The 18,512-nt window shown below is 40.9% G+C and overlaps 1 protein-coding gene across 3 annotated transcripts in view; it reads right to left on the bottom strand.

Moving 5' to 3' along the window:
- Window positions 1-203: 203 nt before the first annotated feature.
- The window catches only part of TBX15 (T-box transcription factor 15), a 110,616-nt gene continuing 92,307 nt past the window's right edge, over window positions 204-18,512 (bottom strand). For all 3 annotated transcript variants that reach the window (XM_081306086.1, XM_081306087.1, XM_081306088.1), the window contains 2 exons: window positions 17,137-17,234; window positions 204-5,213 (listed from right to left, as the gene is read on the bottom strand). In XM_081306086.1, the coding sequence (XP_081162212.1) occupies window positions 4,429-5,213; window positions 17,137-17,234 (883 nt within the window). In that variant the 3' untranslated portion in view covers window positions 204-4,428. The remainder of the gene's footprint in view (window positions 5,214-17,136; window positions 17,235-18,512) is intronic.

Genomic DNA, 18,512 nt, shown 5'->3' with positions numbered 1-18,512 from the left:
AAATTACGTTATTTAATTACTTGCCAGTGCATTTGATATCAGCCTCCCACCAGGACATGAGCCCCTTGAAGGCATGAGCGTATTTGATCACTGACGTCTTCTCAGTGCCTAGAGAAGCACTTGATGCAAAGCAGACATCAAATAAATATTTATTTAATTGAACCATATTAAGGAATGAAGTTGGTCATGGATGTTGAGATAAAATTTATTGATGACCATAAGCAAAAAAAAAATGCTTTTATAAAACATATCTTGGTTCCTGGGTTTCCTTGAGAAGACAATTCTCCCATAACTTATTGAATGCAATCAGTACAGTAGAGTTTCTCTGAGATTGTCAAAGTACTAAGCAATGAATCAAACATTTGACATTGACCAAGCAGTCTTTATCTTGAATTTCAGCCCTCAACACTTCCACTAATGAGAAAATATTTCATAGAGGAAGATGGTAATCTGTAGTCTGCTAGAAGTTTCTGAATGTGTCCAACTTGATTAAATTGCTCATTTTTATCAAAATGCTATCTTTTTTCCCTCAAAAGTTATTTAACCGCCTTTTAAAGTATTTCATTATGAAACCTACCAATTCCTTGCATCTGCAAAAAACTCTGAACATCTTTTAAAGCTCAATTCAAATTCTACCTCCTTAAGAAAAAAATAACTTCAGCCTCACCTTCTTACCCTGAGCATCTTCCCTGAATGACCAGAGGCTTTTATAACGTTTGCCAGAGAGGAATCCGACTGCCTGAAAAGTGAGCCTTTTCAGGAAAGAAATTGTGGCATGTATGTTTTTTTTTTATCCTTCATTATGTATGATGCCTTTCAGCTCCTAAGTTAAATGTACATTAATTTATAATAGAATACCTTATGAAGAACAATAAATCTTAGTTTAGATCCCTTTAATTTGGAGAGAATAATAATTCAGTCATGCAATCATTTTGCGCTGACCTAGAAAAATGGATTTGATCAACAAATTGAACAATAAGAGTAGATTTGTACTGAGGCTCCGTAAAGAGGCCATGAACTGTCCTGAGCACTGAGGATGCACACATGAATGAGAAAGACTTTCCCAAGGAAACACAAGCAAGGATGGTGCATCTCAACCTTTAGTGGCACAATCCTTTTAATAAATAGCTCTTTGAATGTAATTGCTGTGCCTATTACCAAGAATTTTCACTATTGCACTAAAAGGAATTGGAAGAACATATTCTTGACAATTCTTTATTCAGTTTGTTGAAAAAATTACTTCCTCAGGTACAGATGGAAGCATATACTGTAATTCAGATGTAATTGACTGGGTTTATTCTAATAAATACTAATTACAGAAGTATTCTGTATTTAATATTCTACATGATTGCTTAAATGATTGTTTTTATTATTAAATGACAATTTGGAGATTTCTATGCCAAGTGACTTGCTTGCCATGTCATGACTATTATCTAAAACCTCAAAGGGCATTAAGCCAAATGGCAATGTTAAGTATGCCAATAAATCAAAAAGAAATAGTTGGTTTTGGTCTACCTTTATGCCAAAGAATAATACATGGCTTCCTAATAAGGGTGTCTTTTTAAGTTTTGAAACCGGTCATACCCAGACAGCCTGAAATACATGCAGGTAACCAGTTGGTCATTGTCTCGACTGTGTTGGCAATGACCTAAGGGTTGATAGTATTAACTGGCATTGTTGAAGTTATTTGCAAAAATCAAAACAATGATTAAGTAAGGTTTTTGCTTCCCCAATTCAGCTTCATTTCTAATGAAAGAGTGTTGTAGTTGGGAACCTGAGCCCCTCAAATTAAGTTCTGATAAAATGAATCAATGAGAAACCAATATAGCTGTTCACCAGCAAATAGTCTGGGATAGGGCAAGAGCAGAAGATTTCAGGTCCTCATTCTGTTGCTCCCCAAACACCTAAGTATGGTCAGGTCACACTCTTTATAGTCCTACTTCCCCATATACAAACAATGCTTCCTGCTGCCCTGTTTACCCTTCATGGTTATTGTGAGCCTTAAAGGAAATATGTGAAAGTACTTGTAAATGGCATAGCTCAAACACTTTATTAGTTTTTTTTAAATAAATTATCAGTTGGTGCATGAAAGCTCAAAACCACTTCTCCCATACCATAGTGATTTGTTCAATTTACAATTAAACATATCAAGCAAACTCCAATCTCAGAGGGATTCTTGCCTCAACCCTTAGGTCATGTCTCCTTTCCTGATCATCCACATCTTTTCCAGGACTATTGGAGCCCTGGCTAAATGACATGGTGCTAATTGCACAGACCTAAAGGTCAGACTTCCAGCTCCATCACTTGTTATCTGAGGTCATCAGCCAGTGCTTAAAAGCTTGCTTCCAGATCTACAAAATGATGATTAAATAATACCCATCTCACGGAAGTGTTGGAGGACGAGATGATTATGTAAAACCCATTGTATAGTGTCTGGCACAGAGCAACAATAAGGATTATTATTATACTCACATGATTTTCTGCAGCTGAAATGAAAGAAAAAAAAATCCCATTAAAGTCAGAAGACCTGGCTTTACGTCTTAGTTCCCTCTCTGATGGATTGTATTGTCCTGGATAATTTGCTCAATATCTCCGCAGTTCAGTTACTGACCGTAAAGTGAGGATAATGATATTTACTTTCTGGAGTCTGTATGAAGATCACAGAGGGTAGTATATATGAATGTGCCATGCTCATCGTAAAGCAGAACACAAATACGCAAGCCTGTTATTTCATTTTTCTGTAAAAACAAACACTCAAAAAAAAATTGCAAAGATTTTATTTAGCGGCATTCTGTGCTTGGCACTTAGAAACAGTTCCGTGCATAAGGGCAAATTTTTATACACCTTTTCTTCATACATATTTTACACACCCTTTTATTGCCCCCTTTTTTAATATTCAATATTGGATTCCCCACTAGGCATATAAATACATTTATCTACAACACCTCAAAACCAAAAATCTTAATATTATCTGTATTATTTTACTTGGCATTATTTGCATTTCCACACCATTTAAAAATTTTAGCTTGTACCAAGCTTCACTTTGTTTTCTTATCATTAAAGGATCTGAAGGGAAAAGGAAAGATGAAAGAAAAAAACCCCAAACTTCAAAATGCAATGAACTATTTGACAAAAATGGAGATCTACAGGCAGGTGGAAACATGTAGGAGACCCATCTGTAATTCCCTGGAACGTGACAGAGTTTCTCTGCCTTGGGGGCCAGTGGTCTGGCGGTCCAGCTCAGGCTGTGGAGGCATGTGGAGGCCAGGCCTCTATTTGCTGCCTCTACTCTTGATATCACCCGGGGAATTATAAAATTCCTCCTTCTTCACGTTTCTTCTCTTTCCCCACTCTGCCAGGCTGCATGCTGTGGGATCAGCAACTCCCATGTGATGCTTCTCTCTTCTGGATCACAGTGGTCAGAACGTGGGATGGAGATACATTCCTTGCCTGGGCCCCTCTCACTGGTGCCCTGACCATGCACAGTGTCCCAGAGAGATTTATTCCTCAGTAACACCATGATGCCTTCTATATCCTGTAGCGGGGAAACAAACTCTAGCGCATTTCCTTGGTGAAACTCTTCTCATTGCTCACACCTTCTCTCTCTCTGTCTTGCTCTCCATTTTCTCCTGCTCTCTCTCTCTCCTCTCTCTCTCTCTCTCTCTCTCTCTCTCTCTCTCTCAGAAGCTCTCACTCCCTTTTTACCGCACCACTGGGAATATCAAGGACGGCGCACTCCATGAAGACAGCCCAAGTTTAAAAGCAATTTAAGGAAGCCAAGTCCAGTCGTAGTTCAGATGTCTTTCCACCCTCATAGGCAGAGAGGGATTCCAGGATACACCGTTCTTTCCAGAAGCAGGTTAAGCTGCAGGCAAGAAAGGCTGATGGCTACTTCTGGCCCAGTCCATCTAGTGTTGTACATAGACAAATTCTTGGTGAAAGCACCCACTCTGGGCCTCCATCCACAGAGTTCACCCAGTTCAGAGTCAGTGTGCAGGGTGATTTGTGTATGTGTAAGTTTGTATATGTGCATGTATGTATGCATGTAAGTATGTATAGGTAGGTCTGTGTGTGTGTGTGTGTGTGTGTAACTTTTCATGACTGCTACATGCTAGCATCTCTCTTAACATTATTATAAAACGATTATTCAGTCTCTTCAAAAGCCACTCTGGCATAGATGATGCTTTATAAAACTAAGGTTTGGGAAGGCAGGAGAATGGCCACTGAGCTGTGGATGATTCACTGCAACTATTCTTCAGTGGCTCAAAAGTGTCTCTTGTTGTTCTTGGGTATGTGTTTTCCCCCTCCAGGAAAAAAAAATACACAATTCCTGTTTTCCAAAGGCACTGGGCTCCCAAAGAGGAGGATCTGCCCACGGAGACTCTGGGGGCTTGACTCCTGTAGGCTCCATGGTGTTTGGACTGACCTCTAAACCATGTGTACAGACATCTGGGAGGAGGAACCTGGGACTGCCCCGTACTGCCGGCCATCACAAGTGTTGGCTGCCTGCTGATTATTAGGTGAAGGGCTAATCATGTGCATGCTGTGCTCCATCCCTGTAGGCAGGTACTGCCTCTCTCCAAAAGCCCCATTGGAGGGAGAAGAGCAGAGTAAAGTGCTTTGAGAGGCGCTCAGTTTTTCTGGGCTTGCAGCTAGCCTAGGGGAGGTGGGGAAATTGTATCCATACAGGTTGTAGGGGTTGTGGAGAGAAAAGGCATTGTAGGAGCTCTGCTGCATGTGGCTACCCCCAAACATGTGTGGTGATGAGGAGCTGGAGGCTGCATTGCCTGCCTGCATCACATACTGAAACTGGGAAGTGGGGAAGGACCCCAGCTGGCCACCGTAGGCTTCCATCTTGCTGTTGCTGGGCAACGAGGGAGGAGTTGGTATTCCTGAGATGAGGGATGGAGTCCTCTGAGGCATGAAGGTTTCAGAGGGCTGAGCGGCTGAAGCAGTTCCACTCTGGAGCCTGTTGTAGCCACTGTCACTCAGCCCTGGGTAGCTCTGCAAGGCAGCCATGTTGCTTCGGGCACAAGGTGGATAATCAGAGAGGTTTAGATTACACAGCTGGCTCTCCCGACAGCCCACGTTGAAAGTGTTGGGGGCCAAATGAAAAGTTGGAGGAGAACAGGATGGAGATAAAAGATGAGAAGAAGCCGATGGGGATGGTGTCCCAGTGCTGGAGGTGGTTGGGGAAGTACCTGTGCTGCCTCCTGAAAAATAAAACATGAATACCATTGAGTATTTTTAGTTGGGTTTACCTGGGCCAAATGCGAGCCACACAGGGTGCCTTCAAATGCCCGAGATGGACTGATTTCTATAGACCTACATCTTTATTTTCAGTCAAAGTCCATACCCAGTGATTCCACCATCTACACACACCCAAAGGTACACACTCTGCAAAAGAGAGGACAAAGAGGATGACACAAAAGAACACTAAACTCTTTATTTTTCTGTAAAAGCCTTAGTCTCATTTATTCAATTATAATAAGATTTCCAATATCCATTTTTCCATTTCTTACCGTAAAATTCACTTTTTAATAAGACCTCTAGTGATCCTCATTAAAATCCACTAGCTCAACTTTTCCCATTCTCAGTGGAAATGCACGAAATGCCTATTTTAACCAGTGATTGTTTCCTACTTTTCTATCTTTAGTCTTTCAGCTCAAAATATAGCATACTAATGCAGGACTCTAATCTTAGTGGAAACCAGGTGCTGGAACAGGGTGTTGTATCGAGACTGAGGCTTGGGAGGGCAGAATAGAGAGACCAGGTGGTCAGACTTGAGGCCTGAGATTAAAGTTCTGTCTTATGAAAGACATATGAGCATAATTATATGAGCTAAGTTATAATAAAACAGGCTAATCCACAAGAAAATCATTGTGGTCCAGAGGCTCTGCCAGACTTCCTTCAAAGGAGCCTATCCAGTGTTAGAGACTGCAACAAATCTGTAATCAAGAGTCCTTGGAATCTTGATATTTATTGGGACAAGAGGCCAAACAGTCCTTAAGCTGATGTGAAAGTCAGGAGATAATGGGCTCTACTCAAAGCTCTGCCACACTAACTACCCATATGATGCTGGACACCTCACTTACCCTCTATAGGTTTCCGTTTATTCATCTAGGAATAAGCAATTAACTTAGATCAGTGGCTCTCCAGCTGAGAGGACCTGCCATCTCAAAAATGATGATGCTCCAGGATTCCAACTCAGACCAACTAAAGGAAGGTTTGGGGGTCATGGGACTGTCATATCAAAACCTCCTCAAATTATTCTAATGTTCAGCCAGAATTAGGAACTAATGATACAACCTGAATTCTTCATTTCATAGGACCAAAAGTAGTGATTCTGTGGCTTATGTGAATATATGCATGAGAATCAGCTAGGGGGCTAATTAAAATACAGATTACTGACTCTCTTCCAAAGTCTCTAATTCTGTGGCTCTCAGGTAGGGTCTGAAAATTTGCATTTCTAATGAGTTCTCAAGACCAGAATCCACACTTCATCTTAAAGGACCTCCAGCTCCTTCCACTTCTAAAAGTCTTTGAATCTGTATTTGAAAGTGTTGATCTTAGGACAAGTGGATATAAGATCTGGATGAGTAGTTGATACACAAGCAGACTGAAGGCCAATTCATTCCAACCTATTTTAAATGTGTTCAGATTAAGAAGGCCAAAAATGACCTTTGCAAGCCTTCTCTTTTCCAGGGTCAAGAAGTCGCAGAGTGCAACATCCACTTCCTGTCTCTCCTAATGGAATTTAAAAGTGGTGGTGAGTACTGGACCTGTTGAGCCCTTCACTGAATTCCAGAGTGAGCATCTGCTTTGTCTGCTTGTGGGATCTCCCTTAGTCTAATTCCCTCCCTCCTGCCATTATGGTACTGCCCCACAATAGCTTCTCACCTACTATGGTCTCCAAGGGGTGCTATACCCTTTAGGTCACCTACAACTCTGCAAAGGTAAAGGGCATTTTAGGTAGAAAGAAGCAGAAAAAAAAATGTTTTTATCAGCAATAAAATTACAAAGAAAATAGGAGGATTCCAGAGATACTGAGTTATAGAGAAACCACCCACAGTGTTCTAGGGAAGGAGAAAGAGATCCCAGATGTATGGATAAAGAATCAAATGCCTCAAAGAGGAAGTTGAATTTAATTTTTAGATGGACGGAGAAAGCACTCTGCTTATATCCACAGGTATATAATACTAGTTGTTGATGTACAAATTTGGTTCTTGTTAATAATTTTTTCTACGACCAATATTTTTTCTTTTTATGATTTTTTCTTTTTTAATTTTATTTATTCTAATTTGCTATATATGACACAGAATGCAATTCAATTCATATTACACAAATAGAGCACAATTTTTCTTGTCTCTGGTTGTACACAAAATAGAGTCACACTATTCATGTTTCCATACGTGTACTGAGGATAATGATGTCTGTCTCATTCCATCATCTTCCCTACCCCATTTCTCCTCCCTTGCCCTCCGTCTCCTTTGCCCTATCTAAAGTTTATCCAGGACCAATTTTTTATAAAGCCCAACTAATACCATCTCTTCCTTAGTCAAAAGAATTTTCCTAATGAACTTTCAAGATACGGTTGGATTTAGAGTTCACCCCATCGATTGTTGACTTTAAAGTCATTTCAGGAAATTTTTATTTCTTGTTTCTGGTTCTCAAGTTCCTTTTACAGAAATAAACAAATTACAAACATAAACAAATTACCTTTTTACAGAAGTAAAATGGTTTTCACTCCACAGTAATAGAAAAGACCAACACTTTAGCCTATAGCTAGCCATGGGGGGAAAAGCTCACGCCTGATTCCAGATCACTGACCTCCTCCCTGCTCAGGACCACAAGCAACACATTCTACCTCTCAATTCTCAGTTGGGAAATGAGGACTTAGACTCAGTTTCTGTCCTTCTCAGCACTGTCACTGTGCCTGAAGTTTAAAGTAATGTAAAGCATGAGTAGTCAACCGCAAGTGCTTTATAAGGAATCATTTTGATATGATGAAGGAGTTCTGGAAAGGGAAAATTCTAGGAGGAGGAGGAAGAACATCGCCTGCTTCCTGTTTTGGAACAGCCAAATACCTTAGTCCACTGTGCCTTACAGAAAGCTCAGAAATTCATGTTCTTCTCTTTGAGGCATCCTATCCATCTTTCTCCTTTCCGACCCTAAACACCATAAACTTCACTGAAATAAGTGCTGTGGCACAAATGGAGAAACTTGACTCTGGCTGTAAAGAGATTTGTGTTTTACGAGATAGGAATCTGGTGTCTTTTCTTTGAAAGCCTGTCCTGCTCTCCCTGATCTGGTGTTTATGTGGCCCCCGAGGAGACCACCTGTTCAGCACACTGTCCTGTCCTGCTATAGGTATGCTCCATCAGGCACTGGCCCTAGCCCTGCGGCAGGAAGTGCACGATGGAGCACAGGACTTGCTACAACTCTAAATGGTTTTCTCAGATGGCCCAAGATGGAACGAATGGTACTGATTTAAGGCCTCGATTGGTTTCACTACAAAAAAATAAGAAGGGAACTATTAACAAGTTACAGGGATTTCTGCTGAGCAGATGAGAGGCACATGTTAAAAAGTTTGTAGTCAGCTTGCTTTGGCTTTTAAATGACATTCACTGGAAATGAGATTTGGTGGCCTGCTGAGCTTTAGGGGGTGGGAGCCTCCATAGAACTAGAGTTTAAAGGGGTGGGTGTGGGGGGAAGCAAGTCTGTTCAAGAGAAGGTCACATTGCTTCCATCCAGTTTGAAAAAATGTATGCACACAAGTCCTCAATACAGATAATGATTATTTTTCACAGTTGAGAGAGAGAGAGAGAGAGAGAGAGAGAGAGAGAGAGAGAGAGAGAGAGAGAAGACTATGGTATCCATTTTGCAAAATAGAAAACTGAGACACTGAGAAGTCTTTATTCTCTTGTGATCTAACAACCTGCCAACTGTTAAACAAGTTGGGAATACCAGCCAAGTGCTAAATAAATTTAAAGAGGCAGACCACCTCCTTTGCATTTTAACACTTGAATGAGAGAAGACCTCTCAGCACAGCAAAGCTAGGCCAAGAAGTGCCATACAGAAGGGGTCAGAGCTGCCTCTCAAAGAAAAGCTGGCCTCCCTTTCCTGTTTAGCATAGTCTGCCTGTCACCTTCATCTCCTCTGTATCTGCCACGTTCTGGATGCTCTAAGAGTCTTGACATGAATTTATTTTGTGATCAAACATGCTGTGTAGAGCCAGACAATCCTGGTTCCTGTCCTAGCTATCTTACTGGCTTTGGGACCTTAGCAAGTTAGCCTTCAGCTTCACATTCAAGGGGAAAAAAAATGAAAGAATACACATTACAAAGGGCTCACAACAGTACTTGACATGCAGGCATTACGTATTCTCTTTTATGAGACAAGGAGTAAAGAAAAGAGAAAGAAATCTTGAGGGCAGTGGGCGCCAGTGAGGATGTCTCTTGGTGTTGACCTCCAACCTTAGAGCTGAGCCTCCTGGGCTCACAGAGCTACACACCCTTCCCTGACAGGCTAAAGGAGTCCCAGTGCTAGTGCTGTGAATGACAGGGCACTGGGGTAAGAGACAATTGAGCCAGATTCCTAAAGGCTGTACCAATACTAGCTCCTCTGTGAATCCTCTCTTCTCAACCCAGGATGAAAACAGGCTGTTCCACAGCCTCATCTCTTCACAGATCAAGCAAAGCAAAAGAAATTGAAAGAGCACAAATTAGTGTGTCTTTCCCACTATCCTCTGAGGCCTTAATCCACCTCAGATATAATGCTATAAATATAATTCCATAATATAATGCCATAAATAACTTCATACTCTCAGTTGTTCTAGTATCAAGCTCCACTCCCTATTCCTCTCCATCCTATTTTACCCCTGGACTAAAGTAAGGAGGTACATTAAAATTCACATCTGACATTAACTTGCTTCCAAAATTCAAGGCTAAAAGGCAAAACAACCCAAAAGAATACATGTTTAGCAGTGTCCCACACAAGGACAACAACCTAGGATATATTTATGTACCACAAATACAAGATGAATGGGATGATGAAAATCCAGAATATCAAACCTGCTGACTTTTGCATCTTTAAATTGATCATTTCCAGATGGTAATATGGGGACTTTCATATACAGTTTCCTTTGGGGTTTATTTTGTTGTGCTTCCCCACCCCCCCCAAAAAAACAACATTGAAGAACAGTAAGATAAAACCCCATCTGGGATAGTAAAGGATAAATTTCCATGTTATTACTTGTTTCTAAGAGCCAGACTCTTCTCTCCTATAACTTCTCTCCTTCCCCTTAATTTTCTATTCTTGACATTAATTCTGTCACCCAAAGACTTAACATTAGCTATGACAGCATAAGAAATCCTAATAATAGATAGATGAAAAAGTGACTCAATTTCAATTTTATTTTACATACTTCCCATCACACACACACACACACACACACACACACACACACACACACACACACATATGGACAGTCAAGATCCTAAATGATTGACCCCAACTAGTTCTCCTGTTATTTCTACTTAGGATGTCTTGGACATTTCCTTCACTATTTTTTAACCAAGATTGTTTTCTTCTTAGTTTATACCTTTATTGTTCCTTTTTTCCCCTAATCTCTTTTCTTTTTGAATTTTAGCTTAAGTTAGGGAATTCTTGCCAAACACATTGACACTATTCCCTTAATACAGCACCCAGCAGAGTTGAGTTCACTCATTTCTTCCATGACTCTTTGAGTACCAAATATGAGCCAGATATCATGCCTGTACCCAGAATTTTTTTTTCCAGTACCTGGGATTGTGCCAATCTCCCTTTTTATTTTTTTATTTTGAGATAGGATCTCACTAAATTGCTGAGGCTGGCTTTGAACTCGTGATCCTCCTGCCTCAGTCTCTTGGGTCACTGGGATTACAGATGTGCATCATTATGCCTGGACCCAGAAATGTAATAATCATGTGGGGAAAAATTGATGAGAAAAATGTGAATGAAAGACCTTAACCAAAGAATGACCCAGATAAACCAGAGCACACTCTAAAAGAGGATTCAGCTTATTACAGATAGCAGAGAAACTTCCCCAGCAAGTGAGGTTTAAGCTGAGTTCTCAAAAATAGCACTAAAAAGGCCAGGGGATGGGAGGGAGCCTCTCAGGCAAAGGAACAAGTTGTGGCAGGAAAAAGCACAGCATGCTTGAAAAGTGGCATAGGCTATAACGAGATCAGCCACCGATAATGAAAGGGACCACTCATTGATGCTTAGTAACTCCTGGGTGCTTTTGGAAGCACTCAATTATCTAGGGCACTAACTTATCTAATTCTCATTGCCCCCATCTCTATGTTAGAGGGGAAGCAGAAAAGACAGAACATGTGAGGTCTAGTGGGCTTTGCCAAGGATATGTCTTCTACAGAGAATGTAAATTGTGACCATTGAAAATTCTCAGCAATTGGAGTAAGGGGGTGAAAGGAAGAGGTGTGGAGAACGGCTCAGAGGAAAAGATAGAGGCTTGGGGGATGTCATGGTCATTCAGGTGAGATGACAGCAGCTCAGAGTGGGGTGGCAGAAATGGGGTTAGAGATGTGGACAGAGTCCAGAGCTTGGTAATGGTGGTTCACAGAAGGTAGGACCGGGAAAGAAATATACAGGATGACCAGCGGATGGTGGGAGGGTGCCAGGTTTATGAGGTGGATGGCAGACTTAGTTCTGGAAACATTGAACATTTAGGGACATTAGGAGGAAAAAAATACAATGTTACCAATTACAGGTTGAGTTGCCCTTGACTAAAATGCTTGAGACCAGAGTGTTTTAGATTTTAGATATTTCCAGATTTTGAAATATTTTCATATACATAATAAGATATGTTGCGGATGGGACCTAAATCTAAAATTCATTTTTGTTTCATATACACTTTACACATAGAGCCTAAAGGTAATTTCATGTAATATTTTTTAGTAATTCTGTGCATAAAACAAAGTTTCACATTATGGAATTTTCCACTTGTGAGGGTCATGTTAGCGACTCAAGCAGTTTTAGATTTTGGAGCATCTCTGATTCTGGATTGGGGGATGAGAAATGCTCAAACTGTACTGTTATTTCAGAGGGTTGAATTGCGATGGTCTCTACCTCCCATGTGGAGCATCTCATTCTTACAGTGTAAACCATTCTACAAAATCAAAATGTTCTTCTATACCATACACACACACAAAAAGGAGGGCTTTATGAAACCATCTAGACCAAATCAGTGCTGGCTATGTCCTTGAACTGGATTGTCACACAGCTCACATGGCTTGCAGGTTTACCGAGCTGAAGGAAAAGACTGATTGCCATTCTGTTAAGAAGCTAGAAGATGGCCCTAAATTCTTGAAATCTGCTGATGCTGCCATGGTTGATATGGCTTCAAGCAAGCCCATGTGCACTGAGAGTTTCCCTTACTCTCCTCCTCTGGGTCATTTTGGTTATTCGTGATATGAGACAGTTGTTGTGGGTGTCATCAAAGCACGGACAAACTGCTGGAACTGGCAAGGTGACCAAGTCTGCCCAGAAAGCTTAGAAGGCTAAATGAATATTACCCCTACCACCTGTCACCCTAGTCTTAATCAGCCGTGGAAGAACAGATTAGAACTGTTTATCTCAATTGGTCATTTAAGTTTAATTAGTAAAAGGCTGGCTAATGATAACAACGCATCATAAAACCTTCAGAAGGAAAGAAGACCATTTGTGGACCATTGAATGGAGGTGGCAGTTTTAAGTTACTCGTTTTTAAAGTAAGTAGTTTGGAAACAACTTGACCAAAAAAAAAAAAATCTGTCACAGAATTTTGAGACCCATTAAAACAGAGTTTAGTGGACATTGGGGAAGGAGTGCTTTAAAAAATTCTGTGTGAATACACAGTTGAAAACTAGATAGATAGGCATTATTCTTCATCTTAGAGATAAGCAAGGTCTGTATAAATGGACAATATTTGAATCATTACAATGACTTTACAGTTCAAAGGCTGATTTCCATTGAATTTTGTTTTCTCAATATTTTACTAATGTGACTTGCTCACTGTTTGACCCCCTCTCACTGACCAACTCTAACTAATACAAATCAAACAGATGAAAATTTAGTCACCAATGCAGACCTCATGATTCTAATGCTTTAAAATTGCCTGACAAACACCGAAACACGTAATGCTGTTGAAATCTTAGCAGAAGGGAAGCCTTCTGAAATGGAAGCCTCCTCATCTTTCCACATAGGGAAATAAATTGCCAGCTTCTGGCTCATCAGAATCATTCCTTATAGTACACGGTCATCAGATCACTTGAAGTCACTTTTCACAAAACTCTCTCAGTTTGGGCCATGCCAATGGCTCCATCATATAAAAGAGCAACTTGAGAAGCACACTGTATTCAAGAATGTCCAGAGGAACAACAGGATCACATTATACTTGATTCTAATGGACCTGGGCTCTTATTTCTTCTCCTCTGTGTGTCTATATTGCCCCGGTCACCTTTCCCACGCATCGCTTACATGGTTGATTCATTTCCTACCTGCTACTATCAGTACTCAAGCAGCAGTCATCCCTGAAAGAGAATTTCTATCTCCAGACTCTCTGAACACATAAATACCTGGCTGGTTCTAAATGAAGACACCTGAAGATAAGACCATATCATAGACTTCATTTAAAAAATGGAATTCAGAACTTTTTAGAGCTAATGACCAAGTTATTGAACAATAAACCATCAATGAGAAGAGTAAACTAAACTCTTATGGAAAATTAAAGTTCTAGGGAGTAAGAATAATGTGGCCTGGAGGAGTGGAAACTGCCCTGTAAAACAAATGAGGCATATTGTCGGTTTCCGCTTTTCTGAAACCTCTTAACTGAGGATAGTACTAGACCACTAAATGCCTGGGTTTCTTTTTTGTGTCAAAGGCCGAAGACAATGAATCCTGTGAATTCTTTTCCCAATAAGAAAAAACGACCATTCAGAACGTTCTATTCAATATGTCTTTTAAATAGAAGAATTTGAGTTTCTGCAAAACTATGATGAATTCATCAGAGTGTTTTTCTTGAATTTTACCAGCATATGAGTCTTTTTTTTTTTTTTAAGAGGAGAGAGAGAGAGAGAGAGAGAGAGAGAGAATTTTTAATATTTATTTTTTAGTTCTCGGCGGACACAACATCTTTGTTGGTATGTGGTGCTGAGGATCGAACCCGGGCCGCACACATGCGAGGCGAGCACGCTACCGCTTGAGCCACATCCCCAGCCCCCAGCATATGAGTCTTAATGAAAGAAAAATAAAAATGACAGCCAGGGCAGGGAGAATAAAGCATGTTGAACCTCACCTAAGTAGAAATATTGATGCAGTCTCTACCAGTAGGAGGACAAACCTGTCCTAGGTCTACTATTTGACATGACAGATATCTCTATGCTTGAAGCTGACCTGGGTGAGTCAGTCACTACTGGGATCTTAGGCATGTAGCCAACATTGTCAACTCTCCCCCCACTAAAAGGGAGTTACACAGGACAGTGTGCACTGACGCTCCGCTAACAACATCACTTTCTACTCCTTCCAAGACACAGAGCAGTTCAGCATAGATGTCTACGTCTCCTTTATGCATTTTTAAAGTGATCCTGTCCAGAGCTACTGGAACTCTTAGTTCTCAAGGCAGGAGATAATGTTTTTTTTACAGTCTGTTAACAAAAGGAAACCAAACCACAAGGTTTTTAATAATAAGAATCTGGATCAAGTTCACTATATATTCAGAAATATATTCCAATTAAACCCACTTAATAGAAAATTTCATCAACTCTTGAATAGAAACAATTCAGTAAACTGGCTTTTCCTTTAGCCTCATTCCACTACCACATGAATCTCATAATTCAAGCTTGTTCCCCCCAATAAAAAAGGGGTCACTGAGATAGTTGTGAAATTGTGCTTTGATAGTTCAGTTTCTCCTAAACCAATTGCTATTAAAGCGTCAATAATAAGCCTTCATGCTGATGTTCAATAGAAGTCCCACGACACCTGCTGTACTGCATACCTAAGCATCCATGCAGGTTTCCTGCGCCTGCATCTGCCCCACAGCCTCACAGGCTGTTGCAATGCAGGTGGCCACCCCTTGTGAGCACATCATATCCACACCACATACATACAAGGCACAGGCTGACGGCGATGCTGCCCACCTGAGCCAGGGGGTCACCAAATGATCTTATTTACATTTGTTAGGCACCTCCTGGGTTCCAGGCCCTGTGGCATATCTTGGAGACACAGCAGTGAACAGAACTGTCACCATTGATGCCTGCTCTTGGGAACTGACAATATCTCTGCCAACCTTGTCTACTTTCTCCACAATCCAAACTCCTGCTTAGCTAGAGCTTGGAAAGTCAGTGGTAAAGTGAAGGCAAATAAGTAACTAACCACCTCAGAAAAAGATTGGAGTAGGGGTCTTTGGACCACACACTTCCATTTATAAAGGAACTTTATATAAATTGCCTCCCCAAAATAATTATCCGTCATTTGTGGGTGAGTCCACTGGTACTCAGAGTGAAAGAAACTTGCCAAAGTTTAATAGAGAAGACCATCCAAGGTGAGGACTCAGGCCCCCCTAACTCCAATAAAACCTATGCCTCGTGGGGGCCAGAAGGGCTCAAAGCAGTAGAAAATAATAGTAATTGACACTGCTTCTAAAATCACAGTCTTTTGGGAAGAAGGTAACTTCATATGAAAGGTTTCTGTTCCTCCCCATCTATTAAAAAAAGAGATGAAAATTCTGGGATTGCTAACCTCACCAGACCCTGATGAAGACAGACAGCCTAATCATGCTTTGAATGACTTATTATCAGAAAGACCATATTCTCCATCCCTGTTAGGAATGCTTGTCCAATGATATAAGGGGGATGAAGACGGTGATGCTGATGAGGGTGACAATGGGTAACTAGCATGTATTGAGTGCTTAAGATGATTTTAAATTCATTATCCCTTTTAATTCTCAATAAGTATTCTAGCATATACATCTATATAATGCAGAAGAGAAAAAATGGGACATCAGAAATCTTGAGGGACCTGACCAAGGTCACAAAGCTAGGGAGGAATAGTGGTAAGACCCTAAAATGTCTTGACTCCCGAGTTCATGATTAAAATTACTAAACTCATCGTAAAACATAAGGAATTTCAATGATGTTGGTGACAAACCTGGTTCAGTGTGTGCAAAGCGAGAGGGGGGCCCTGCTGAGAAGAGAATTCAATATAATGTATTATCAAGCCCTAGAATGGCCTCCTTCATAAGAACTCCAAAGTTGGGCTCTATTAATGGTAGCCACAGATTGAGCTTGGTCTGTACATGTTGATCAGTGTCAATTTCAGGCAGGGGGAAGCTGGAGAAGGACATTCATACACCATCTTACACCCTGGGAAGCTCTCACTCAGGTACCAAGATGGGTAGCCCTAGGAATAGGAGTAGACCAAGAAAAGGAGTTGAAGTCCACCTAGGAACCTTCTATAGACATAGCCAGGATTTCCCAGCCTGCACTACACGGGAGGAAATATTAGAAATTGGATAAAAAACACAAAGACAGTGGGACATAGTCCACTTAGCCCACCAACTTGAGAGGAGTGTTGATTCAGACAAGCAAAGCACGAGAGCACAACATTACAAGGTTCAGATGGGCTTGAAGCACCCCGCTTTTTACTGTGAGCTCTGACTTGATATATTCCCATTGTCTGGAGGGAAGGCTTTTTGTATCTAAAAAAAAAAAAAAAAAACTTAGAAATAAGAAAGCTGTTGAAGCTTCCACGAGGAATAAATGTCATTATGATGACAGTCTCTTCAAATACCAAGGCCTATGTGCACACTTAGTAATACTCCACAATGATTTCATCACCATCGTAATCATAAATACACAGACATGCTTTTAGGAAGGGAGAAAAGAATTTCGAATGCCAGATGAAGCGCTGCCTCTAGAACAAGCTTGTTTGCACAAGCTGGTGGTGATGCTTGGGTTATTTATGGAGCTACTGAGATCTCTTTGTTCCAGGAGAATTGGTGTGACCCATGTCTTGGCCTGGGGCCAGATGTGCTACACTCAGCTCAGGCCCCACCTCCCAACCCTGCCACCACGCAGACGCCCTGCCCAAGGGCTTTACCTTGCTGTTTTTGCATGGTAGTGAAATCCTCAAAAGTGAGTGTGCGCACAGGAGGTCTCCAGAAAGCATAGGTTTCCATGATGGCTTCAAGTCCAGTTCTGCAGAAGGAAAAGTCAGAAAATAAAGTGGTGAGTAATCCCGAGAAATATACTGACTTTTTAAAGATCCGGAGGTGGTTTGTTTGGCAGGTGGCATTTTTTTTTTAATTTTTAATATTTATTTTTAGTTCTCGGCGGACACAACATCTTTGTTGGTATGTGGTGCTGAGGATCGAACCCGGGCCGCACGCATGCCAGGCGAGCGCGCTACCGCTTGAGCCACATCCCCAGCCCGGCAGGTGGAATTTTATAGGCTCTGAGATGTCACCATCAGGACAAATCATTATGAAAAGGCAGGAGGTATAGACGCTGCTAGACTGTAGAAGGAAGAACAAATTAACCTAATTATTCAGATTATTTGCAGGCAACTTTATAACCATGATAAAATCCTACTCTGACCATTCTTCAAAGGAAGTTTGCTGTGTATGAAAAGAGCATATTGAATGATAAAGGTCAAGGTCACTAATATCATAAGTACAGCTGAGCAGAAAGTAGCACTGACTGCTTCTCTAGCTCAGGACAATGCCATCATCAACTCCACACCCAGGTATGTAAAAAGTCAATGAAACTGTCAAACTCTTGTAGCTTCTAAGAATTCTTAAATCAACAGAGATGAGCCCGACAACAAATAAAAGGAGAGTATGTGATCAAATACACTCACGATTCCATTTCAACAAAAGATACCTACCTACAGGCAAAGAAAGGGCATGGTCCCAGAAGTTATACCTCAGGCGAAAAGACCAAGACAAGACAAGAGTCTACAAATATTTTACTTTGCATTTCTATAACCTAATAATTCAGCTAGTATTTGTTTGTGTTACCAAGTATTGAACCCAGGAGCACTTAACCACTGAGCCACATCTCCACCCCACCTTTTTTTAATATGTTTTAATTGTTGATGGACCTTTTATTTTTTACTTATTTATTAACTTATATGTGGCGCTGAGAATCAAACCCAGTGCCTCATATATGCTAGGCAAGCGCTCTACCACCAAGCCATAACCTCAGCCCAATCTCCACCCCCTTTTATTTTTTATCTTGAGATCGGGCCTCACTAAGTTGCTTAGGGCCTTGCTAAATTCCTGATGCTTTGAACCTGCTATCCTCCACTCTTAGCCTTCTGAGCTGCTGGGATTACATTCAGCCAGTCTTTGGGACTTACAAACTGCCAGAATTTAGGAAATAACCAATATTTTACAGTTAAACTCCTTGACGGTTTTGGTTCACTGGTACTAGATAAACTATCAACCAGACTATGTGCACACTGTCTGCTTTACC

The sequence above is a fragment of the Spermophilus citellus genome (assembly GCF_964194105.1).
Source record: "Spermophilus citellus genome assembly, chromosome: 9".
Taxonomy (NCBI): Eukaryota; Metazoa; Chordata; class Mammalia; order Rodentia; family Sciuridae; genus Spermophilus; species Spermophilus citellus.
This window is presented reverse-complemented; position numbering and strand designations above follow the sequence as displayed.